This window comes from Barbus barbus (assembly GCF_936440315.1).
Source record: "Barbus barbus genome assembly, chromosome: 19".
Taxonomy (NCBI): Eukaryota; Metazoa; Chordata; class Actinopteri; order Cypriniformes; family Cyprinidae; genus Barbus; species Barbus barbus.
This window is the reverse complement of record NC_136747.1, coordinates 20,608,204-20,636,110: the sequence shown is the minus strand read 5'-3', so window position 1 is coordinate 20,636,110 and position 27,907 is coordinate 20,608,204. Positions and strand designations below refer to the sequence as shown.

At 39.7% G+C, this 27,907-nt stretch overlaps 1 protein-coding gene across 1 annotated transcript in view; it reads left to right on the top strand.

Moving 5' to 3' along the window:
- The window catches only part of LOC306885034 (zinc finger protein 516-like), a 34,038-nt gene extending 15,107 nt beyond the window's left edge, over positions 1–18,931 (top strand). Inside the window, exons 2-6 of the mRNA XM_079441347.1 lie at positions 7,087–9,017; positions 11,741–12,976; positions 15,520–15,624; positions 17,516–17,579; positions 18,793–18,931. Coding sequence (XP_079297473.1) covers positions 7,310–9,017; positions 11,741–12,976; positions 15,520–15,624; positions 17,516–17,579; positions 18,793–18,796 — 3,117 coding nt within the window. The 5' untranslated portion in view covers positions 7,087–7,309 and the 3' untranslated portion in view covers positions 18,797–18,931. The remainder of the gene's footprint in view (positions 1–7,086; positions 9,018–11,740; positions 12,977–15,519; positions 15,625–17,515; positions 17,580–18,792) is intronic.
- Positions 18,932–27,907: the final 8,976 nt, after the last annotated feature.

Genomic DNA, 27,907 nt, shown 5'->3' with positions numbered 1-27,907 from the left:
ACTTTTCACACACAAATAAATCGATTTTATTTATTTATTTATTTATTTCCCCATCGTTCTGCGACAAAAAAGACCATCCAATTGGATTTGAGCGTAGATCACATGCCTGGAGCAGCTGCTGTTGCACAAAAGGCAAAGACTGGTATAGTTGTTTCGAAAACCAGTGTAAACAATCACTGAAGAAGAGTATCCCGCAAGAGAGCAGTATATTGTATATATAAAAGTATATTGTTTATTGAGGAGCAGACGATGTAAAATCAATATACGATATACACATCGCGCCCAGTGTGAAACGGCCTTAAGAAAGAAGGTCATTCAGGTTTGGAATGACATAAATGCAAATAAATGATAACAATTCTCGATTTTGTCAGTTTTTAAATTTATTATATATTTATATTTGTAAAAAAGTTAAGGAATGATGATGGTATCTTAATGAAGCTAATAATTTATTTATTAAATCATTAAATATTAAGAAAAAGTAAATAAAATGTAATCTGAATAAACTTGCATTCATAAAAAAAATAATTTTGGGGAATTTCAGTTTAAAAGATCTTATTTGATGATTATTTGACTTGAGTATGAGGGGGGTGGGGTCCCCCTCGGTCCATTCGCCCAAAATCTACACCAGTTACATCACTCAAAGTATATCCCAATATGTATTGTTTTAAGGATGTTTTTAGATATTTTTACTACAAAAATATGTCAAACATAAATATAGATTAAGAATAGCTTTAATTATTAATAACTTCTGTTGACCAAAAGGTCTGCACCTTTTAATTATACAATTTAATAACAATTTCAAATTTGCTGCTAATCAGAATGTCACATTTGTTGCATCAAGCCTAATTTTCAATTCATATCATCATTCAGGATTCCCAGATTCTTTGCTCAGACATCAAGCACACTAGCAGGAAAATAATCCCTTGCTTTATTGCTTGTGTAACCGTGTTCTGGCTTTAGGGAGTGGCGTTCTGTAGTGACGGCGCTGGGAGGTCATGGAGCCCTCGCGCGTTTGCAATCTCTCCTGGAGAAACACAGCTCTCATAATACTGCTGTTCAACCAGTCTGAGGCCATTATCATTCCATTATACAATTATGAGCTATGAATTCTGACTGAGGTTGGACAAAACTACTGCTTTGTGAAGAAGTCACTGCAGCGGTGTAATCTTATTAGCAGATGAGCGTCACAAGTCAATAACAAACACATTGTGCTGCACTGTTGGTTTGTGGTGTAAGATTGACATCAGCAGTGCCATTGTAGTACGTTTCAAAACTTACAGCCCTTCTTGCTCGGCCTCTCGTGGTATTTTAGGATTTATCAAACACACACACTGACATGCAACATGTTTGTTTGGCACGGATGCAACAATTAACATATGTGCACAGTGCACACACACACACACGCACATAGGATTTTGGCTCACAGTTTACGATTCAGGCCAGGGCGTGTTAGAAAAACCATATGTGTCAGGGACTTGTTTAGCTCTGTCTTTCACATGACGATATACACACTTTTTCTCTTTCTCTCCTACGCACACACTGGCTCAGAGCAGAGGAGTAGTGTCCAGAGCATGGGGCATTTGTGCTGAGCTGGACTAGCCGTCAGGTTGAATAAGCGAGCAGACAGTTGATTCGCCATAGCTATTCATCAGCCAGAGAAAAGAGAGGAGGGGAAAGAATGGAGCTCTCGCTCAGGGCTATGTCTCTCAGATACGGGCCTGTGTATGTGCTGCTGTTTCTTTCCACTGAAAGCTGGCCGTCTTTGTGTGTGTTTTTATGTTTTTACTGGCACATGTGTTGTTGCTTACGTGTGAACAGTGGATCCTGCCTTTAAGTGCACTCATAAAGATGTGATTTCATTTAGTGAAGATTTTCCTCAAGCATATGGCTGCTTATCAATAATTGATCATTTAATTATGATTTAATTACTTGAGCAGTAATATGTCACAGAAAAAGTACAGTACTAATAAGGATGGATAACATTTACTCTAAGCATATTTGTTCCACTGTATACTGTGAAATTGCTCAAGGTAACAAAGAATATGCTTAATGTGGTAATATCTAAATTAACTTTTTATTTGATGTAAAATAGTAAAAAGTAAGATTAATTTACACTATTGTTAAAAAACGTTAGGGGTCAGCAATTTTTTTAATCATTTTTTTAAAAGATATAAAATTCTTTAATTCAGCAAGGATGCTCTGAAACGATCAAAAGTCACAGTATAGACATTTTAATGTTACAAAATGTCTATTTTAAATAAATGCTGTTTTTAACTTTCTATTCATCAAAGAATCCTGATAAAAATGGATCACTGTTTCCACCTAAACATTAAGCAGCACAAATGTTTTCAACATTCATAATAAAAAAGAAATGTTTCTTGAGCAAATCAGCATATTAGAATGATTTCTGAAGGACCATGTGACTCTGAAGACTGGAGTAATTGAGCTCTGCCATCACAAGAATACATTACATTTTAAAATATATTCAAATCAATAAAACAATGTTTCACAATATGTTACAATTTTTACTGTATTTTTGAACGAATAAATGCCTTGGTCAGCAAATATCAAACAATCTTATCAACCCAAAAATTGAGTTTTTCACTTCTGCAAAGTTTTTAATAGAATAGAAACAGAAATGTTAGTAATCACTATAACAGCATGACAAAAAGTGGCAAAAATACAAACGAAACACCTTAAAAGCATCATAAAAGTGGTTTGTATGGATAGTGCGCTATATTCTAAGTCTAGACATGAGCTTTGAAAATCTGTGAAAAATTACTTAAATTCAGATTTTTGGAGTTTGACCATCCCCTGGTCAAAATAAACTGTCATTGTGCAACGAGTCTTTAAATTTACTTATATACTCCACAGTGAAAATAAAAACATAAGGAAATAAAACCGTGATGAGTGAGTGAAGGTGACTTTTTGAATTTTTGAGTGAACTGTTTCCTTTAAGAGGACTGAATCACTAACTGTTTAAAAGGTGCTTGCTTTGTACAGTGTATATAATGGTAAAAGTGTATTCGAAACGACAGCAAAAAGTTGAGGCAGGGGTAACAGCCACAGACGTGTCATAGGAAGGCTCCTCTGGAATCTCAAATGAACGGTGGCTGTATCCCAACTGTGGAAACCAATAGAATCACAAACACCCAATCATAACCACTGTCAGCGACCATAACTACTGGACAAGGATGAAGTCTCTATAGGGGAAGCGTATTTTTGAAGAACTTGAGTTGTAAATCTTGTTTTATGCCAATGTAACGTGGACAGGCTACAGTTAAGTAGTGTTCATTGTGTCTTCATTTCAGAACCACTGCAGAACAAAGGAGCCCTTCACCCTGTGCAAGCTGTATCACTAAGCTTTACATTTCAGCTGAATAGAAACGTTTGTACCCGTTCTCCGTTCGGTTTTTATCGTATGACCACATCTGTACTTGCATTCCTCATTACACAGACTTTAACTTTGCTAGATGTGACATTTCGTGCAGCATGTCCAACCAAGCCTGTTTCTTCTTGGCTCCTCTCGTTTCAAACCTGGGGGAATCACATCTCTGGAACACACCAGAATATTTTCCGTAATTTAACATGACAATGTTAGCCTCAGCACCTGCTATCATGCTCGCAATCGTAAATTCGCATCAGGGCCCCCCTTTTATTTCAGCCACAATCAGCAGTTTAGGGTACCAGGCAGGATCTGCTCCGAAATGGGACCAGGAGGGACTTCCTTTTGTCTTCCCCAACCAGACATGCTTCAGACAGGCCTCTAGCGTAGGATGGACCCCTGCATCCAACAATGGCCGTGTTGGACTCCCCGCAGCTCAGAGGAGGTATAGACATGAGCTATTGTGACAGTTCTGGTGCGAAAGGCACAATGCAGTTGTAGTTTGGGGGGATTTGAGATCCACCAAATTGTTAGGAAGGCCATAGAGACAATATGGAGTTTCATAAAAGTGATGGATAACAAGCGAGTTTCATCATTGGTAATTGTGATTTTGAATAAAAACAAGATGCCATTTGTGTATTGAGCGGAAATCAAAAACGTATGTCAATTTATATCAAAGTTTTGGCTTGTTTCATTTAGCTTGTTTTAGGACAAATGATGCATTAAAAATCCCATTGGTTGCAGTCAAACAAGTGATTAATCTGCCGTCTGTCACATCACACTAAGAACAAAAGACAATCAAGCTCTTCTATCTTCTCTTGTCAGTATTGATGCCTGTTAGTGGTTTGGTTACTGTCCCTGTGCATTTGGACAAATTGCACTATTTGGTTTAGGATTTGAGTGCACACACACACACACACACACACACACATACACAGCTCAATTTGAAAAAAATGCACTGATCCTGCATTGATGGAGCTACAAGATGAGATGAACTGTCTGGGGATAAGTAGGTCAGCAGAGCTGAGGTAAGCCCTCCGAGAACAGCCATGTTTCAATAATAACCCCACTGCTGATGTGTGTATATGTATGTGTATGTGTTTGTGTAATGTGTGTCCTTACACATCTCCCAAACCTCTTGGTATCATAGCTACGGTGATTTAATGCTCAGCTCATTGGTTTGCCAAACAGCAAAACACTATTCATTACCAGCTCAGCATGTTCAGTTCCGTTATTATGCGGTTAAGCACCTCATCCATTCCATTGTCATGGAGGCTACACTGTTTACACACTACCCAACATACAAAATCAAATAATCAAAGGAAATAAACTAAATAAGAAGGCAAACACTGGATATAAGTCGAGATAAATGGATGATAGGACCTCTAGGAAAACTTCCAATTTCCTAAACATCTCCTCTTTAAATTTCTTACCTGGCATTTTATAGCACAGCAAGTTAACTTACCGTAAAAGATGAACTGTGGAGAGGCGAGTGCTTTTTGTGCATTAGAATGTGTGTGTTTGTGTGAGGGGGATGCGAGGCCAGTGGTGAAATGTAGTTTGTATATAATGGATTATTGATTGTTGGGAGAGAGAGAGAGAGAGGACCAGCCCTCAGGGTTCATTCCAACTGGCCCCTCTCTTGCCCAACACTGAATAGTCTCTTTACGCCTCAGCAGACACACGCGCACACACAGACACACAATGAATTTAGGCTTGTGAGCAGACAGCCACTGCTCATACTGACTATGAGAGGGGACTAACTGAGACTTACTGTTGTCCTTCAGGCAAAGATTCACACAAACCCACTGAAATATACATATGAAATTGGCTGAAATATAAGGTGAATGGGGGCAAGTTGTCACACATACCTTAAAAAAATTGAACATTCCCAGTTATTGAACAGGAAAAAAAGCTACAGCTCTCTGAACACATGTTGACCTTAATAGTGGGGCATGTTGTCACACTCTTTGGAGTCACAATGGGAACCTACCATTAAACTGCCTATTATAGGAATTTTAGCTAAATTTAAACAGTAATTTACGTTAAAGAGTAATCCATAATTATAAAACTCAAACCATTGTTTTGGTCTGGAAATATTTTAATATAACAAACTGTATACATTTCTAACATTTAAATTCAAAATATGCCCCTAATATTACTGAGATACACTATATTGCCAAAAATATTGGGTCACCCCCTTCTAATAAATAGGTTTGACTACTTTAGTCATTTCTATGAGTACAAAACTTAATGTTTAAGCATATAATGATATTCTACAGAATTGTGTGCTTCTGATTTTATAGCAACAGTTTGGACAGGACCCTTTTCTATTCTAACATGACAATTCATCTGTGTATAAGGCATGGTTCAAAAAGACATGATTGATTCAGTCAGTGTGGAAGAACTTGACTGGTCTGCAGAAAGCCAAGTCCTGATCCCAGCTGAACACCTCTGGTGTGACTTTAAAATGCAGACATTGAGCCAAAAACCCATCACCAAACACCAATGACTTGTACATAAGGGTACTATCATTTTAGACATCCAAAACTGTTGCAACAGAGATGGAAATACAATTTTTAAATACATGAATTGTGTTTCCATCTTTGTTGCCACAGTTTTGGACGTGCCTTTTTCTGTTCTAAATAAAGGGGTGTCCCAACACTTTTGTCCTTATAGTGTCTATACAAGTCATTGGTGTTTGAATAGAAAAGGGTCCTGTCCAAACTGTTGCTATAAAATTAGAAGCACACAATTCCGTAGAATATCACTATATGCTTTCACATTAAGATTTGTACTCATAGAAATGACTAAAGTTGTCAAACATGTTCATTAGAAGGGGGTGACCGAATACTTTTGGCAATATAGTGTATTACATCTTGTTACAGTACTTTAGACTCAGTCTATTCTGTGATGTAGTGTATTTATTTTAACCACATTAACCGATTGCACAACCTAGATTAAAAGATATGCTAACACACAGGTTGCGCATTACAATAAACATTCAGTCAGCATAAGCATTTTTGAAGAATGCAAAAAAGGTTTGCTATGTTTAGATTTGATAGAAAACAAAACATAATGGCAGGAAATCCTGATTCTGGACTGGGGTGTGTATGTTTTTGTGGATTTGCAACAATTAATACCCTTCTTGTTCTAATATTGAGCAATGTATTTACTGTATCTGTGTTTATGGTCTTGTTAGAATAATCAGAAAGCATGTCGGATAAGTTAGTGTGTTTATGCAATACTTAAAGATGTGCTGTTTCCTCTGACTCTTAAATGAGGACATCAGCAGTCTCTCGCTCTATCTCTTTGTTCCTCTCCCACTCACTTGTAAATGGTGCAGAGCATAAAACCCAATGTACTATGTCCTCTGTATTCAGCTATGCAGTATGGATTCTGCCTTAAACGAATAGTTTTGACTGAACAAAAGACCGTCAGATGGCATTATATAAAAGGACTCTGTTAGCTGGGGGTTGTCTCAAACACTGTCCCAAGTTCTTTCGTTTTGTATCTCTACTGCTTTTGCGTATAGCACTTGATTCATAACAGCAATTTGTAATAAAAAAAATAGTGCCTTCCATTTCATAATAATGGCTTGTTTGTTGCCATGGACTAATGGATTAATGAATAACTTTTATTTACTCATTTGCAAGTCTTGTTCTCAACTTTGCTTCTGTTCTGTCTCTATTTCCTCTCAGGTGACCAGAATGAAGCAAACCCTCAGCTTTTAAGATGATTCATAGGAGAAAAAACTCCAGACATATTCCAGACAAAAGCAACACTGTCAAGGCAGAATTACCAACATTGACACGTTTGACAAAGATAACTTTTACCCAGACCGAATGACTACAGGCGAGACAGACTTAATAGGATCTAATTTGGACAACAGATAGCAGAATAGTGGAGCATTCAAGCCTTGAGATGGAGGTGGAACGGCCGGATGTTGTAGAGGAAGAGTCCTTCTCCAAGGGTGGCCAGGAAAACCCTGATGGCAAGACGAGCAGGGGTCACACTTGTGAACTCTGTGGGAGAAGTTTTCCTTTCCTCAGCTCCTTGTCCCAGCACATGAGAAAGCACACTGGGGAGAAACCATACAAGTGTCCTCACTGTGAGCACCGCTCAGCCCAAAAGGGTAGCTTAAAGGCCCACATTCGCAGCCACAAACTGGACGGCCTCAGCCAGAGCACCGGTGGGGAGGAGGAAGACGTGGACGAGGAAGGGGAAAAGGAAGGAGGGGTGCCAGAAGATCAAGGTGGTTGCTCCAGTCCGACCGAGAGTACCTCGGCCTGCAACAAGGTTGTGAGCGGTGAGGAGTCGACCAAAACAAGGAAGAAAGGTGGGAAGAAGGAAAGAACCTCTAGTGAGAATGGCAAACAGTCAGTGCAGTGCTCTCTGTGCAGGAAAAGATTGTCCAGTCAGGCAGAGCTTGAACAGCATATACAGGAGCTTCACAAGTTCTTCCGATGTGAACTGTGCCCTTATGAGACTTTGCAGGAGGACCAGCTGCAAGCTCACATTGAGAAGGTTCATCCTATCGAGGAGGAATCTATCACCAAAGAAGTCTCTATCAGCGAGGAAGCTGATGGTAAAGGCGAGTTCCCATGTGAGCAATGTGACCAGGTGTTCACACAGGCCTGGTTTCTGAAAGCTCACAGGAAAAAGCATCAGAACAGTTTGGATCATGGGTGCCGGATCTGCGGACGCCGCTTTCGTGAGCCCTGGTTTCTACGTAGCCACATGAAGACCCACAACACCAAGGTAAAACCAAAGACTGACACCTACCTTCAGGCTACTGTCAATGAGGTGGCGCAGGACGAGTCCAACTTGGTGAACGAAGTGTGTCTGTATGAACTCTGTGCCAAGTGTGGTAACTTCTTCCACAACCGCAAGAGCTTGCTGTTGCATGAACAGGTCCACAGAAATGTTGAGCAGCCTCCTAACAATATCTTCTGCAGAGATAAGGACTTTGCATCTGTCACCAAGACAAGCTTCTTGGAATGCCTAAACTTGAAACCAGCAGGAAATGGAGAGAACCCCACCAAGGGAACTCTAGGGAAAAGAATCCCGGAGCTTGATCCAGTAAGTAGCTACCAGTCTTGGCAACTGGCCACCAGAGGCAAAGTGGTGGAGGTATCGGAGAAGAGCCTGGGTTGGGAAGAGAGGTTAGCCGATGCAGATGTAGCATACGACAGGGAAAAGGGCGAGTATGTCTTGCTCAGACAGGACAAGCGGAAGAAGTCGCTTGATTCAACAGTGAGTATTCCAACCAAGAAACGGAGAGGGGCTGGGACCCAAGGCTCAAGTACAGATCAACACAGCAATGGAGAAAGGAACGGCCAGGTCTCGACAGGTGAGCGAAGCCCAGAGAATCTGAGTGACACTGAGTACCGCCCAACTCCTCGCCCTAGCCGTAAGAATGCCCAGAAAACCTCAGAGTGCTTGGAGTGCGGAAAGGGCTTCCGCACACAGCAACAGATGGTGATTCACATGCTCATCAGACATGGTGGCTTGGGTGAAACCATTGGTGGAAATGGACTGTTCCGTAAAGCAGCGTCCAGCCCATCTAAAGCAGGCGCATCAGCAGGACTCTTCAGGGATCAAAAACAAACAGGGTTCTTTGGGGACACAGGTAAGGGTATCGTCCTTATTTTGAAATTTAAAGCAAGCTTGAAGTTCAAGCATAATCTCAGGAATGTGTTCTTAATGTTATAAACTTCAAGCACCACTTGATTGCATATGATAACCTCCGTTCGCACTACCACACTCACAGTTTGTAAACAACACTATTCATGCAATGCTGTGCAGATGCTTAACCTCTGGCAAAGTTTTCATGTTGAACAGCTAATGTTTAAATTCACTTATTAGATTTCCATTTTTATCACTATTCAACACCAAAGTGAACATACAGACCTTGATTAGTTGACTCAGGTGTGTTTGATTACAGTTAAGATTAATTTGACTCATGCTGAATTAGCTATGTGACTGAGCTCCAAAGAAAGTGTAAACTTCTCAACGGGTAACTGGTGCCTGATCAGAAATTACGCTATGATTAACTAATACATTTTATCAACATTTCTAAATTTTAGAAATTTTAATTTGATCTTTTATTTTTGTTATTAATTCTACTCTTGTAGATCTACCTTCCTGTAGCGTTCTAATCAAACAAACTTGAACCAGCAAGTCAGGTTTTCAGGTTTACTTGATCATTACTGGAAGGTGTGTTAGACTAAAGGCAGATGTCCAGGAATAGGATATGAGAATGGTGGCTTAACAGATACAGCATGATATACTGTTTCTGAAGCTGAAGTTACGGAGGACAGAGGCACCTTGTGGACAAATGCAGCAGCACATCTGAACATGTTCAGTTGTATTGTAGTGTTTGTGCATGCATTTGATTTTATTATGGCATTTATTCACTTGGATGTTTAATTAATGGAAGCATGGTCTTTGCTTCCAATGAAAAAATAACACATTTTAAGCTTTTTGCACAAAATACCCATTAAGTATAGACACTTTGATTTACATTTGTAGTATTGGTTTGTTTTTTATTTTTCTGCCTCTAAGATAAAAACAAAATTACACTTGTTGAAAAGGACCTCAAGACATTTAAAGTTTAAAATTTCAGTTCCGAATACAGTCTACATATTTTGGTTGTTGTTTTTTTAAGTCTCAGTATCACTTGTTTATACCTCACACATTTGTTTTCTGTCATTTGATACCATAAATAAATTCAGATTACTGCTTGTATTAGCTCTTTGAAGCATGTTTTTAATTATCAAGGTGCAAAACAGGCTTTGAATTGTTAAATTTTTTGCTTGTGACTGGAACTGTCCAGCCCTCTTTGCATGATGCTATTTCTGGACTTCCTGTCTCAGGAAGACGAGCTCTAAAGATTTGTGTTTTTTTTCCACTTTCCCCATCTAAGTGCAGACCTTCAGTTAAAACACATTGCTAAAACCACTGGAAAATACTGAGGATGGCAGGAGTTGCAACAATATGCCCCAATAGAGCACTGAATCTGTCCTGATAATTGATCATTTCTGTCATATTTAGTGGAATCTTTGGGTATTATATTAATCGTCTATAATGGAAGACTTATAGTAGACTTGTAGATCTGATAAAATTGCCCATCGTTACCACAAAGTTAAGTAAAATAAAATTGCCTTAAACAAAAGATGCCCTCTTAGGGATTTACACAGAATGTTCCAGAACAGAGGTTTCATTGTGTAAGAGTTTAAACAGATGTCCACTCACTACTGATATTTTCACGTAGGCGTGAAGATTCATAATAAGATCAAATATTTCTTAGAATATGATAGTTCCTCTTGTAGGTTTTCTACTGAAGGACAAAGAATGTAGGGATGCAGACATGGCCATTACGTTCGTGTAAAGTTTATCTCAGAGGACCCCCCTCTCCGAATTGGCTCAAAAATAACCCCAGAGAGGTTGGAATGAAAGCTGCACAGCAGCTAGTGTAAGCCACCAAATGCAATCCAGATGGCTTGAGAGAGAAAATGGAAAGAGAGAGAGAGCTACTGAGAGATTGCAGACATGTTAAATGTAAACAAACATCTTGCTGACAGATGAGAAGAGGTAGTCCCAAGCCCAGTAGTCTGTTGCTCCATTGTACTACTGTTAAACAAACTGCGTGATTATGCTAGCACTGTTAAAGTTTTTGACCTTATGTAAACTATGCAGATGATCATTTATGTGTATGTTATACAATGCTATTGAGAGTTTTTAAATGTTGCATATTAAATGTTGCATTATATTAGACAATTATATTGTATATGCTGTAGTTACATCATGATATATGTTACAGCATGTTTATATATATTATTGATTTGGTGCTCAAGAAACATTTCTAAGCACTATAAATGTTGAAAAGTTGATAATACATTTCGCTGCTTGATATTTTAATGGAAACCTCAGATTTGTCTGGATTCTTTGGTGAATAGAAGACCCAAAATTTAAATATTGTCTAGCATCTTTTTAAACTTTCTTTATTGTTTTGGTCAATTTAATTTATGCTTGCTGAATAAAGTAGGGAGGTTCTATTTAAAAAAAAAAAAAAAAAACTTTACTGACCACAAACTTTTAGTGTTTGTGTACTTGCTCTTACCTCTTTAAATCAATTTAGAGTCATTAACATAATCTAAAACTTCTGTACAGTATTAGTACTTGTACCGAAGTCAAATGAATAGTTATGTGGTGCCATCTTGTGGTGAAACTCCAAAACTGTTTTGAATTCCAGTGTTCATGTGAATTCAGTGTTGTTCGGATTGCTGGCTTTTGTTCAGAACATGCTATTGTTGTGTAGTTATAAATCCATATTTGTTGTTTTCATGACAGATAAAAAGCCATACACCTGTGAGCACTGTGACTTTTGCACCTCAGAGCCCTCGGCCATCGCTACCCATGCTCAAACGCATCATTTGGCAATCAGGAACTGGGGCCAGAGGAGTGATGCCTTAACCAGCTCACTCAGCCAAAGCCAACCTCACCAAACCGACCACATGGGCTTCCCAAGGCTGAGAAATGCCCTGCTGCAGCAGCCCTACTGGCCCTACACCAGCTCAACTCACCTGGAGAGGGCAGCACTGAGCCATGTCGTGTCAAAGACTGAGGAGGAAAACAACAAGGGGTTGGAAGAAAGTAGCACCACAGATAAAGCAGATTCTAATCTGCTTAATCTCTCCATGGAGGTGGATGACGAAAAAGAAGAGGTTTCTTCCACATTATTGAAAAGTTTGGTTCGACACCAGTGTCCTTATTGCTCCTATGCAACACTTTATCCAGAAGTTCTCTGGATCCACCAACGAATTGCACATAAAGTTGACAGCACTACGTTGGTGCCTAAGTGGGCCCCGAGAAACGGCCTCAAGGGGCCCAAATCACTTCTCGATTTCAAGAGACGCACTGGGCCACCTCCGTTTCTGGAGGGTAAGGACTGCCCCTCTCTGCCGCAGATGAGAACTTCCCGAACGAGTCCACCTGAATGCAGCCCTGGAGGGATGAAGAAATCAAAACCTCCGACAAGTAGCGTAGAGTCCAGCTCCTCGCAAAGCAAGAGCTGGCACACAGCCACAGCACCGGGGGCATCATCTCACTCGTCCAAACACAAGACCAGCAAGTCCAGGACAGATGAGTTGGCAGGCAGAAAACACAAAGCAGACGTCCATCAAAACAGTTCCTCACGGTCTACAGCAAGTCCTCAGAAGACTGGAAACCCAAAGACAGGAAGCAGAGTGATGGAGAGTAGTCTGCTACCTCAAGAGGGGCTTCATTTTATGCTCTCTAGCAAACACAAACTCTCAGATCAGAGGAGCTCCAAAGCCCATGCTCCTCAGACCCCTGGCAGGTCTGATTCTCAAGCTCAGGATACACCATCTGTTGCTGGGTATGACCCCTGGAGCAGACTTGGCTTAAGCGGCCCGTCCTCTCACTCCCAGTCCAAGAGACAGTCGACGACCAATGGTCCAGAACCTGTGACAGACATCCTGAGTTTCTTGAAGAACTGCAGTCATCATGATCTAGCTGCCCTCTACCACCATTGGGGCTTCAATAACGCCGTGGTAGAGCAAGCAGGTAAGAGGGTGTATAGAATTTTACATTGACATTCATAACCAGTATTATGAGATGCTGATTTTTATTGTTTAGCCCAAAAAGTATTTGGACAGAAACCTTCAGAAATGTAAGATCATTTCAATCAATCAATCGTGAAATATTTTGATTTAAAAAGTCATTAGGTATGATGTTATCATCTATGCAATGACACCTCAAAGTAATGATGAAACATTAGGTAAGTGTATAGGCATTTGTGTGTCCACATACTTTTTTGGGGTCCCTCTATGATTTATTTTGAGCCTAATTTACTTTTTCTGAAACTGATTACTAAACTGGTATTAAGAAATCATATTCTAATTAGATTTGCAATCAGTTAGTACACACTGGACTTCCATATTTTCCTGTACGTTTGTGATTGACTCTTGAAATATTAAATAACGTAAGATGCAGATATGCATTTATTAAGCCAGATACTACATTTGCATACCTCAGTCAACAACAGATATAGAAACCTTCAAATGGAACTACAACTGTGAATGCACATTTAATCAATTACAGAAATATTGAATGGTGAAAATAAATAAATAAATCTCAATTAGTGGTAGCTTTTACCACTAATGGTGGTAAAAGCCACTTGGTGATATCCAATACTGATATCTAGAGAGTAGGATGGCCTATAATGTCAATATATATACTTACTGTAATACAATTAAAAGATAGAAAATAAGATATACACAAACTTACTTTTTTTTTTTTTTTTTAATTCTAGTAAAATTTAAAGTTGATTACATTTTTTTTTTTACATTGCCAAATCTTGTAGCATCAGATGTTTGCTGGGCCGAGGGATATAATGTATTGGTATTGCTAGTTTTTAAGTGTATGCTCATTTCCCCATTTGACAGCTTTGCTGTAATCTAACACTCACCTAAATTTAATCTTTAATAACACTAATAATTTATTGGGATCACTTATTGTTTATTGGGATCTTTTCAAATCTGAAAATGACTCAATTTTAGGCATTGTTGTAATGCCTAAATTCAGTTGATTCAATTGATTTTAGTTTTGAAGGGTTTTATTTGTATTTGTTTTGACAAATTTATTCAGAGAGAATTTATCGGTTTATCAGTAGTAACAATTTCAGCAGTAATACTAACTTTACAGTGCATTTGTAGAAATAAACAGGTAAAGATTGACACGCTGGGAAATGGTCGTCAGGTCACAGTACTTGAATTATTCAGCGAAGACATTAACTAGATTTGCTCCTGAGCTGAAATGACAAATGAGAACAATGAGGGCTAAAATGGCATGTAGCACCCCACACATACACGGCGTTGTGCCAGCATGCGCATACCCAAAGGTTAATGGAACTATTGAGTAATCTCTTCATCATCGTGTAACCTACGAAAGTGTGTAAAAACATTTCAGACAGCTATCGCTGAGAGGCATCGCGAGCCTTAAACATCAGGCTCGTAACGGCATGCCGGGTGCTCTCTGAGGGGTTACAGCGCCTCGATGCCACAAATATGCAAAACAGCACACTCAACGAGTGAATGAACGAAAGAGCAAGAGGAGTCACACTAAGCCACCAGCTGCTTTGAAAAATATTTTCAAATGCTTTTTTTTTTTTAATTCCACTTCATTTAAGGACATTTTGCCAGGCGGTGGTCCAGTTGGCCGGCATCAGTGAGCATAGTTCTGCGGAAAGACAGTGGAAATTTCTGTCAACTGTCTGGCCTGATATCATCAGCGCTCTCTTTAGCCCTTTGAGTCACATACAATAAAGTGACCTTTCCAATATTAGACTTTCCTTTTGTTTGTGCTGTCCGCTGCTTTTCCTGTTGCATCGCTCTGGTATGGTAATAACTCATGGACTCATGTTTACTAAACGTAGCCTTGCTTACTACTGCCACCAACACTCTCAGTCACAGCTCGGCGCTACAACAAAGCGAGACCTGAGGGGTCAGAGCAGGTAGGACCACCAGTGCCAGGTGACGGACAGGAGCCAAAGGGACAGTATTTCAGCTCTTGCTCTTAAAGCACCCTAAGGGGAAACGAGATGCCGGGTGCTTCAGGTTCCACATCCGTTCCTGTTACTTCATCGAGTCCTTCACCGACGCACACGTGTCTGAACGATTCCCCCCACGCGGACGAGGGCTGACATAGCTAGAGCGACGGGCAGGAAAAGAGCAGCGAGAGGGAAGGAGACAAGGAGAGAGGGAGGAAGGGGAAAGCAGCACACCTGACATGTGACATGGTAGCGCAGATGGGGGCACATCACAGGGCAAGGCTTTTAATTCACAGTAATTTATGCGGTCACATGGGCCTGTGTTCATGTCAGGCTGTCGGAGATGCTCTCGTGATGCAGCGTGACAGCTCCCCATCCAAGCCCTGAAGGTAGCCTCCCATAATGACACATAAAACATATTAATGATGCTTCCTCTCTCTCTCTCGCTCTCTCTCTCCCTGCTTCTCTTAACCTATCTTTCTCTTCCGTGTAAGTTCGCCTACATGCTTTTCCTATTAATTTTCATTTCTATTTCTCTGTTTGTGTGTGTGAACTGTAGGGTTGGCGAGGTCAGGGTCTCAGCAGGGGGAGTATGTGTGTCCAGTGTGCAGGAAGAGCTTCAACCAGCCCAGCCATTACCGCACACATATGAGATCACACACAGGTGAGAAACACACACTAGAAACAAACATATACACACCGGCGCTGGACAGCAATTAACTGAATCTACTAGCTTTTTTTTTTTTTTTTTCCAGATGAATTTTTTTTTCAATTAAAAATGTTGTTTTGAGACTATCACATCATTATAAATGTAATGAAAAATATATTAAAATTATAAGATACTATAATTTATCCTGTTTTTAATGTCACATTATAAATATGATGGTAAATATATTAAATGTAATTTTTATAAAAATATTGTCATAACATACTATACTTTATCCAGTAATTTCATTTAATTTAATATCAGAGTTTTTTTTTGTCATTTTTATGTTATCATTTTATTTTATCCTTGTAAATATAATCTAATATTCATTTTCATATATATTTAAATGTACATGCATGCATTTATGTGCAAGTGTGTGTATGTATAACGAGCACTCTCTCTCTGTCCTTGGACGAGACTCTTTCTTTTTTTTTTTCGCCGCAAACATATTTGCGTGTGACTCTGACCTGTGAAAATTGTATACATTATTAATCAGATGTCACTTATGGAGCTGTAATTGTGCATGCTAATAAGCTCAGCAGTCGCCAGTCCAGTATGATATGCGTCAAATGCTTGCTGAGAAAATGTGACAGTTTGCCCTTGTCTTCTTGTCAAACCACACACACACACACATACACTCACCTACTCCATCAGGAGTCTTCATTTCATCACAGATAAGATTAGATCCATCATTCATGTTTAACAACAAACTTTCATACAACATAATAAATCTGTGTGCCATTTTTATGTTTGCATTATTTAGATATGCATTGCAATTGTATATTATATCAATTTATGTTCTGAAAATATTTGAAGTGACCTTTGCTATGAGTATTTACTAAATTTACCTCCTGGTTACATGGGGGAAATGCTACTGCCGTCATTAGCATGCACCGTAGCAGCTTTTTAATAATATAAAGGGGTCATGTACCATTCGCAGTAGTCCAAACGAATATGATTTCCTCCACTCTCTTAAACAGGGTGCACTTAGCCGCTCAGATTACGACTAGGACGTGAGTTTTAAAAAAAAAAATTTAAGAGTGTGTGAAGGTTGCGCATGCAAGCCAGACTGATCCCCAGTGACAGAGGCCAAATGCTACATTTTACGGAGCTCCCTCTCTCTCTACGTACTTAGACTTACAATCAACATCATCAGTGATTGCTCTCTTCAGTGTGAGCTTCCAAATGAAGCGGGGCAGGGGCCCCCGGCCCCCATTAGCATGCACACTAACTCTGTGTGTCACTTTAAATTGGTAGTTTCAGTTCACTGTCTGCCGCGGCCACGCTAACTGGTGATGCTAATTCACGGCCTTTACGGCTAATGCTCGATGAGCGGGTGGATTCTGGGTTTGCACGTTAGCGCCTTTAAAATGGATTCCTGCAATACTTCCGTTGACAGTACCAGGCAAGCAGAAACATCATTAAAGTCAACTTGAAATGCATTAGCAACCAACTTTATTTCTGTAATGTGACGTAAGTCCCAGTGAAAAAGGATATTCAATGAGATATAATAATTTAATAATTTTTATTAGCCCAGCTGATTGGTCTTTAAATCATGTGGTTGTAGGGAAAAATAAGAGGGCTTGGTGCAACAATCTATTTTATTTTGAAGACAATTTTATTTTGCTTTGGAATGGTGTGCACCAATGGGGCATTCATAAATAGACCAGGAATGTGTGATTCAAAAGTAAATGGGGTAAATTTTGATTTCATGTTGATTTAAAAGTTTAATTTTTACTAGAATGATGCTTGCACCCTGCTGGGTAACCATACAAGGGAACAAGTTCCAATTTTTGCAACATTATAAACTTGATTACCTCTGTTTAACCCGGCCACCTTGCTCCCACAGTGATGTTTGAGTCCAATGGACTCATGGGAACTGGAGTCCATCCTCTACAGAAGCCCCCAAACAAGTATGTTTCACTTTTCGTTCGGTTGTTTGCATTTTTTGTGTGTATCTTGTGTTGTTTTTTTTCTGTCCTGTCAGTCATTTCTTCATCTTTCTTCATTCTGTGATATGCAGTTTCTACTTGCCACCGTTGTTACAGCGCAGAAAGTTCTAGAAATAAACCAACGCTAGGGGATCAAATGGAGCCTTAACAATCGGAGATGTGCATTGCTGCAGCGGGGAGGCCCATCCTTAATGAATTACCCCTTTTGCATGTGTTGCATATTACAAATGGCAAAAGCAGGCCGAGAGTAAAGGTCAAATTAAATTTGTACCGCACTCTCTGTGATGTTCTGACAATAACCTTTAATGTAATTTGGTGGGTTCTGTTTTGGATCGGGGTTTCACTTTCTACTCCTCTAGGGAACCACGGTGCCCCTGGGTGAGCTCTTACTGTGCCGCAGACCTTATCAGGCAGCTAGCGCAACCCAGCCTCAGATAGTCCTGATTAATTGTGTCTGTCTTCATTTTTTTATGAGGCATGATTTATGATAATACCCCTCTTTCAGCCCCTCGGAATGACAATTATTTCCTAGTGGATAATTCATTCATTTTTCAAAAATAATAATACGGAGAAATTGAATGGCAGACTCATTTGTTTTGCTCAGGTGTGGGGGGATATTTTTACGCGATTGCACGAGGACAGCGTTGTACATCAGTCTAATTAAACGCTGAAACTGGGACTCTGACAATTATTCCAGTGTTGAGCCCCAAACAGACATGGGCAGAAGGAGAAACTAGGTCTGTGTGTGGTTGTCAAGTTCGCCTCTCCTCGCAAAACTTGATATGCCCAGACTTTCAACATCTACCGTCGGTGTGACGTCTTATTGCTCAGGGGAAGGCAGGCAGGCAGAGATTCCTGTGTCTGTGAGTTTGTGTGTTTGTACGAACAGCTGACAGAAACAGAAAACAAAAGGCTGACGTCCCCTCGGGGGGAACAGTCAACCGTCTCCATATGGCATGTCATCAGCCCATCAATCATGCCGCGGCCCCTCCCCCCACCTTCCCAACCTGCCTCTGTTCTTTCCTCTTGAAACGGGAAGGCAGCGCTCTCAAAGCCAGCCCGCCAACATCACTGCCACGTCACCTCTCTCTCCTCTCTGGTTCCAGCCTCGGCTCCGCTCTCACCTTGGGGTCCAGGCTCTGACCTCATCTTGTTTTTTGTGTGTCCGTTTCAGGTGAGCGACCTTTCCAGTGCCGATACTGTCCTTACAGCGCCTCGCAGAAAGGTAACCTGAAGACTCATGTCCAGACCGTGCACCGTCTATCCTTCGACAACGCACAGTACCCGGACAGGAGACTCCGCCAAGCCCCTACCAATGAACCCACGGACCCTTCTGGATCTCACTGAGTATCCCCACCTCCTCACGACCAGCTCAAATGAGGGTTGAAATCTATAAAAGGTGTGAACAAATACGCCATTCGAGGAAGACTTAACGTAATGTACGTCATTGGATTCGTTCGTGTTTTTAGTTTAGTTCGACTTTCCGTGTTTCCTTTTTATTTTCACCCTACACAAAGCTCTAGATTAAACTGAAAGGGGGGGACACATGTTTACACCTCCTTTATCCAGAGACTTGCGAAACACTTGAGGGCTAAAGCCTTGACAACACAAGGTCAGAGCTGATGGAGTAGGACAGTGAGCTGCGTACTCCAACCCAAGGACTTCAGCTGATCCCCTAAACTTGAAATGCTGCCTCAGAGTTCCCCGATTGACTAGTTGTTAAAAACAAAATAGCCTTAGTGTGCAACGAGTGTAGTTTGTGTGTGCGATTGTGTTTTCCACATTCTACTTCTCAGGACTTGAGTTAGACGCAATTCCAAAGCCTGCATTCGTTCACAAGTGTGTAACTGCACACGGAGACATACAGTGAGATTCATTACTTAGATTTGTTGATTATAAGCATATATATATATATATATATATATATATATATATATATATATATATATATATATATATATATATATATATATATATATATATATATATATATATATGTGTGTATATGTGTGTATAATATTATTAGTTGAGTGGGTTTTATCACTGATTGGGCAGCACTTGGCACTATCATCAAACTATGTCCTGAACACCTTTGTATTGTGTTTAAAGTATTTATGTAAGCGTTTAAGAAGAGTTTAAGGTAGAGACACATGCCATATTTTGCGTTAGTGTCATCTGATTGGTCCAACAAAGTCAGAAATATTATGTGTCTGCGCTTACTTTTTTTATGTAGCCTACACAAGTTTTAAATGTGTTTTTTTTTTCTTTTCATCAAACATGTTTGCCTCGGTGGATTCTGAATAATTGTATCCCAAAAAAGAAAGAAAAAACTTAATTCAATGGCGCATCAGGTCTCAAAGCCATGTTAAAATGTTCAAGTTTTTGATGAAGGATCTATTTTAATCTTAACATGCGGAGTTGCAAGTTGTCTGTCTTAATCATTTAAATTATTGCATAATAGAGAGACTAGTAATTAGCGCAAGACTAGATTGGGGGGATTTAGTGCGTTTTATAATGTTTCTTATAAAGCAGTATAGAATGCCATATTTTTTAGAGGTTGAAAACTTAAAAGCAACGGAATTCTTTGCCATATATTTCTATGAATGTTGTATATGGTAATAAGGTATTTACGGAGATAGTCCTGCACAGCTGTGTACATGTAATTGCATTCAGATATGTACAACAGTCAAAAAACATTTATCTAGAGCATTTATATTGCCTAAATCCTTGTGTTGGAAACTAAGCCAAGAAAACTGATCCTACATTGCGAATTTTGTTTTAGAAGAACCTCCAATGTGAATTTGTGTTGATGCTCAGCAGTCAAACTGAAACATGTTGCAGGTTCTAAGCAGCAGCAGTGACCCAGGAACTGAGAGTTATTGTGAACGTGGTCCTATCACTGCTGCCCTTGAGCAAGGCACTTAACCCTTGGTCGCTCTATAGGGACTCCATGTTCCTGCAATTGATGTTTTGGAAGTTGCATTGGATGAAATGTGACCGCTAATTGTAATTTACTAACAGCAAATCAACTTTTAAAATTTGTCCTAGGACACAAGAAACATGAATAGCTTTTCCCTTGTTAAACCTCTAAGTACTAGAGCAGAAGACCTAAGAAAACTAAATAGCATGTTTTAAATTAATTTGCAATTGGATTGTTTTTGTTTTTATTCTTTATGTAACACTATTAATTTTGTGGTTTGAATAGAAGTAGTTGTTGAATGTATGGAATGTATTTTGTGTGGTTAAAAGTTTTTTTTTTTTTCTTCCCTCCACATATACTTTGTTCAATGAAGTACACAAAACCTGTTGACTGTCATCCTCAAATCATCTCCAACTCTTACATTGTCCATTGTTGAAGTTTTGAACAGCTTAAATTAAACTTTACCTTTACCTTTGGTCTAAATGGTATTAATGTTAATACAAATGGTGCTAATATTGATCTAGACCAGTGTTTCCCAAACAGTGCTACAGAATGTGGTTTACAGGTGTGGTTTAATTTGTAGACAAATCTGTGAATTGTTTCCCCTTTCTTTTCTAGGACTAATTCTTGATTTGCAAAATTGTGTCCCGTTTAAAGCATGTGGCTCCTCTGCTCGCTTTAAAGACTGATTATAGTAAGATGCAAAATCATATTACATAAAAAAGGCTGGGGAAACATTAGTCTAGACAGTCTATTCATGCCCACTGTCATCCAAGATATTGCATTGCAGCATGGGGATACTGTATTCTCCAGTAGGGATCCAGTGTTACCATTTGTAATGGTGTTGAATATCTAAAACACACACATTAGCCAAATTATAATATGCCCTAAATTGCATTTTACTCAAACAGACATATCTCTTTCTCTCCCTCTTTTTCTCTCTGACCTCTCTCTGTCATGTGTTCACTTACATTAGTATTGAAGTCCTTTGCATTGAAACGGCTGCTAATTGCATTGATCTCCTCTTGTGCATGCATAGCTGCTGCTGCTGTTCTGTGCTGTGACAAATGACTTGGGATTACATTGCTAAACAACTGCGGGAGTCTGTCTGATCTACTAGCCACACAATAGACCTCTGACCAGAAACAAACCTCTATGGGGCGCTGTTCAAGATCACAGTTGTACCTATGCAGGTAAAAGTAAAAGGCAAGATATGAGTTTAGGTTCTCATTAAAAAAGAATAATTATTCAAGAAACTTGAATTGAACAGAGACACTTTTATTGCTCTTTCATAACTCAGGAAACTAATGGAGTCCTCATTATTTCATTTACATTTCCTAAAATAGGGAAATAAAGGCAACAAAGAATATATTTTTCCCAAAACCTCCTGTTTCAGCAAGAAAATGCTTCAACACTAGTTATTTAAACAGGTCTCCTTTGTGAGCTCCAATTGTACTATCAGGAAATTAAACTGCCCCTGCAACTGGACTAAATGAATTGCTTTGACTGGTGCAGTTAAATTGGTTATTGGTAAAATCTGATTCATGCATTAAAAACTCAGTGCCTTTAATCAGACTAGATTTAAAAGGCAAGAAGCCACCCATCTTTGGGGCATTCAGATGGGATTGTGATCCACTTCACTGGGCACTTCTGTGAGGGTCAGAGCCAAACCGTAGGGTTGTCGCAGAAAAGCGAAGGACGCTGTCACTGTCATCAGAGGTGAGTAGAAAAGAAGTGCATGTGTGTGCATGGGCCCCGATCGCCACGCAACAAAAAGGCCAGAGAAAATTACAACACTTCAAGTGTTTCCGACACCCCAACAGTGTCTACGGCAGGAAATATGTAAATACGCTGCTAATCAAACGATCTGGAATTGCAAATGCCACAGCGAGGTCACGACCCAGAGCCTTGCTAATGGAGGGTTTAGGGCACCGGCGGAGCAGGTTGGAGTGACGGGTACCGCGGGGTTGAGAGCGGAGAGCGGACCCCTGGCGGACGACCTCTGCCTGCAGGCCCCTCACTATGCTGACAGTAATGAATGGAGAGAGCTGTTTATGCATATCAACGATTATTTACAGCCAAACAGCTGAGAGAGCGAACGCTAGTCATCAGGGACGCAGACACTCTCTTCTGTTCGCCTCGCATCGCCATTGTCAAATGCGAGAGGCTGGCAGCCAAGAAAATGAAGTCTCTCGATGAGGAGGCTTTCGGTAATGGATGGAGTGATATTCTCCAAACACAAAATGTGCTGGCTTAAATGACAAAAAGAATGACATTTGAACTAAAAGACATTGAAAAGTCCGATTTAAATTAAAAAAAATTTTGATTTGTTTACCCTTCAGTTGTAAAAACTGTAAAATACAATAAAAACATAATACATACATTTTTTGAGTGACCTTAAAGTACATAAATACCACAGTACGTGAATAGTGATTAGAGATGCACAGGTACATCAGTAACCAATGTGTTTTTTTTTTTCAGTTGCAGTCAATCAGTACTGTATAGTCAATATTTTATTGTGCATTCTAATTTCCCCTATTTTTACCTTTAGATTAGGTCCAATCTTATCTCAATCTTTAAAAACACTAAAACAACTGTGTTTTTAGTGTTTTAATTTGAATTTATTCAGATAAAATAGTATATAATTTAAATATCAGCCATTTATTGGCCATTTATTCATCTGCCATGAAATGATGATCATTTTTGTATTAGCCACAATTAAATTTTTTTTTACTACTGCTGATAATGTAAAAAATTCCTTTATTTTTTACCTTTAAATTACCTTTATCATCTAAATCTCACCTAAAGTTAATTTTTAAAAACAATAATACTTTTTAACACTTTTAAATATAATTTTTAAGTAAATTTCAAAATGCATACAAAATTCCAAATAATGTTATAATGGCTAAAATTCCTTTGTAGCGTTCAAAAGAAATTTAGTGCTTTACTTATTTACTTTGCTAAAATAGTATAGCAATAGTAACCCATTCTGAACCGTCTTCTAAAGCTAAACATATGAATCACTTCGTTTTCCCTAACATACTTAAACTAGAGTCAGGTATATATAAGCTACCTTAAAGAAGATCAGCCCCAATCTTACATATTAACCTGTCCTGTATATTTTCCGACAGCCAGCAGCCTTTGTCTTTTAGCATCATTGTCAAAGCTTTATGGCTCCGTGTGATTCGTGACTCATATCAGCAAAGGAGAGAATTAAACCATATCTAAAGTATGCTAATCAGAAACTATTCAGTAGATCTGCACTCTCAAAAGTGCAAATGGTTCCCAGGACATCCAGTGACATTTAACATCGCCCTCACTAATTTGCGCTTAATAGGCAAAAAGTGATTAGCATTAACGTTAAAGACATTTCGTACATCCCCCTTCCCCATTAATTTTTTTTTTTTTTTTTTTTTACTGATACTTAACAGTTGATGTATGTAGCTGGATTCTACAGCTTAAACTAATGCTACGCTTTTGGCAGAAATCCTTCAGAAGTATAGCTAGAGTACCAGTATAGTCTGTTTTGTGACAAAAGCACAAAACAGCTAAGAGAAACAGAACATTTTAAAGAAGCTGTTTAAAGTAAATCCTGTAATACAGGGCCCGGGATATCAGTCAGGCGCTCTTAACAAACCGTCCAGTGTTCGACTAAAGCGACTAGCGTGGGATTAGTCAAAAGAGCTAATTCTACAGCTCTTCCAGTTTGCCCAGCAGATTCATGTGTCATTTGTTCATCTAGACCAGTTGAGATGAATGGACTAGTGAGGTTATAAACATTCTCATGGACCATTTATAACTCTCATGTCCTCTTCTGTCAACGGTGGTCTCTAAGCTGGTGGCACAAAGATCTCTAACAATGTCCTAGAACTGATGTTCTCAAAGTCAGAGCGGTGTAAGGACAATGGTTCAATCACTTCGCCTTCAACACAAACAACTCTTCAAGCTTCTCTACACTCATGGGAAATGGGCAGAGCCAATGATGATGGACAGTCCAATCTTCCAACCAGACACCTCTAAGAAGGACATGACTCTGGCCCGCTACCTTTGGCCCAGCCAGAGCTGAAGGTGATAAATGTATATTGGCAAAGTGTCTGTGCCAATGCTATTAGCCTGAAGGTTTAAACTCTTGTGTAATTTTCTTTAGGGACTTCTTTATAGGCAGAGCCCGCAGTATTGGCAACTGTGATAGGAAGACTCGACTCTCCCAGACCAAGTGGAGTGGAATTTCTGATTAGGCCTCTTCCCATGCATTGAGCTGGTAATGAGCGAGAAGAAGGAAAGCTCTCTAAACAAACAGCGACATTAACAATAGCATAAGTAGAAGCGCTGATGTGTTTAACTAGATATTTAGGAGACAAATGATGAATGGCCTTTGGCAATTCAAAGTGACCATCTTAGAAGCAGGTTGCCCACCACTAGTGGTACCAAAAGGAAGTGCAAAACACTGTTTTCAAACTTGTTTCCAGAACACTTCCACCCTTGTCAATCATTGGTCAACAAACAGATAGCCCTGCCCCCACACTCACACCATTGGTTGAGCTAGTGTTGCTATGTCAGGCTGGTCTGCTTCTTAAACAGAGCAATGTTTTGATTTTCATAAAACAACTTCCATTAATTTTGCAAACTAATAATTTAAATATTTATTATTAAAACTAAGCATTGTAAAACCGTTCTAAACACAGCCTAAATATTACATATTATATTAAAGTATATATTATACTTATCCAAAGGTGTGTAAAATGTACTTAACTTTCAGGGTCTAGTGTTTTTTCGTGTCCTCGACTTATCACCCCCCCCCCCCCCCCCCCCTTTCTTTTACAAGGAACAGAAGCAGACTTTGTCAGTCCTTAGATAAATACCCGCAAAAGGAAGAGAGAGAAAAAAAACAGAGTAATTTGAGTCTTTTGTAATACACTTGACAATCATGCTGGAATCTTTCACCCCAGAAATGCTAATTACTCACAGCGGGAAACAGTTATGGAGAAGGGCGCAGGAGTTTAATGTATTCCGGTGTTGCCGTAAAGTCGACAAAGCGGAGCATTTGCGTGCCTCTCCTTTGCCCAAATACCTTAAGCCAAATGCTGAAGGATTATTGTTAATGGGAGAACCTTTAATGAGCCAAGAGTGACTTTATGAAGGTGAACTGAACCTACGGCTATATAACGACCATCATTGCACTTGAGTTTTTACACGGTTGTGTTCAGCGGATTAAAAGCTCCCTAAATGACGTATATTAAATTGCAAAGCTGAAGTTTATGAAACAAACATGACGCTCTAACTTCTTAAAACATTCTTCTAGTCCTAGTATGTTCTAAGTATAGGGATATTAAATGTATAAATAGAAAAACTGTCAAAGAAACGTTAGGTTAAGGCTTACCGCGAAACTTTTCTATAAGGGTAGCCTGCTCTTTTTAAGTGCTCGTACTGGATCTGGCGACCGCACAGCTAGGCTTATTCTAGACACAGAAACGGGATCAAATTAATCTAAAGCAATCATGTCAACCTGTATTGAAATATTTCGCTACATAGGCTATTATTTTTGTAAAGAGCGGCATTCCCTCGAATGAGCCAGAAGCGCAGTTGTTGATGCGACCAGCAGATGGCGCGCTACGGTAAGCAGAGAGCCCTGGAGCGGCCTAAATCTGAGGGCTGGAGGTATTTTCAGACAACTGCCTCCAGAAATTTCTTCTTGGAGAGGTCAGCAATCGTTGTTCAGTTTGCAGAAAAGCACCAGCAGATTTTTTTCTAAATTCATTCACGGTTTATTTATTTTATTCTATATAATTAGCCGATCATTGAGACATTTAGTGATGGATAGAAGTGGTCGGATAGCCATAGGCTAACTGTTTGTTGTCACCTCTAAATGTGTTTATTTTAAAATTCCTTTCCTATAGAATGTCGCTTCATCTATCCATCCCGGTCTTATCCCTCTTATTTAAATGAAACCTTGCTGTCTTGTCTTTGCAGCCCCCCTTTCACTCCCTCCCTACCGTAGCGGACGGAGGAATCAGCCCGAGCAGCGGCGTGTCAGATCGGCTGAGCGTCAGCGTGTCAGGACCCAGCTCACTGGCAGTGTCAGTCAGACATGGGTTTAACAGACACGGATCATAGACGGCCCTGCCAGCTAGAGAAGGCCGCGAGTTTCAGAGCTCGGGGAGTAGATACCGTTACAGGGGCATATGTTCTTTGGCAGCCCAGTCAACTCAGACACTCGCCCTCTCTCTTGTTGACTCAGCCATCTGGTGGTGGAAGAGATGGGCAGCCGGCTGATTAGAATGACAGGCATCTCGCTCTGTGAAAGGCAGACTGAGAGGCCAGGGCCTCACACACGCACACAAACACACACACACTCACGGACTCATGTAAACCTAGAACGAGCAAAAGGGGGAGACAGAGAGGATGAGAGAAAGAAAGGGACAGAGGGGCAGAGGCCTCACACATAGCAGAAGCTACACAAATACAGAGCTTAACAGCGGGTCAGCAGAGCGGGTGAAAAACAAGGAGAGAGACAGAGTCCTCACATGCCCCTCTTCATCAAGATTCGACGTGACGGCTCTTGAAGTCATTCCTGTTTTTGGTATTACAAACACTCCAAATGTGTAGTTCAATACACTTCCTGCGATGTATTGTCAGCAAATATTGCACGATAAATTTATATCACTAAGTAAGTAAGCCATTTGTGTCAACTAAAAGCTGTCCCGTTCTCCTGTCGTTCTGATAATAGGCGCTGTAATTGATCCTGCATTGGGTTATTGATGTCTGGATCAATTAGCCTTAAACTGGTTATGTTCGAGGTATTCATTTTCGGAAACAATCTGCCTTTATAATACTACACATTAATCATTAGTAAATGCCACTTAACACAAGGTTAATTACACTCTTAACGACTCTCATAACCATTTTGAAGCTGAGAGCTCTTGTATGTGTAATTTGCTCGTCATAATCTCAAGCATAGTACATTTTAAGTAGCTGATTGATGGACAGGAAATAGAATCTGCCCATCGTTTTAAAAGATAATAGAACACCTTATACAAGGAGGTCAGACTGCGGGAACAGACGGCAGGTAAAAGAGGGAGTTCATGCTCACGCTAAAATGGAAGTTTTCAGGTTTCAATTTTAGAAATGTCACGGGTAAAACTGAAGCCAGGGAACTTTTTTGTCAGTCATTCCTAAACTCAGTCGTGGAAAACCTGGATGTTGGGGACATTTTATGAAAAGGTGCTTTTCAGGCCTGGACATTTCTATAGTGTATAAACAGTTTCCTAACTATATGCTCTGTTGTTATTATTATTATTTATTTTTTTCATTTATATTTCTTGACTAGAAGGCAGCCTTAGTGCTCAGTCTCTGAGTGAGTCATTCTTGC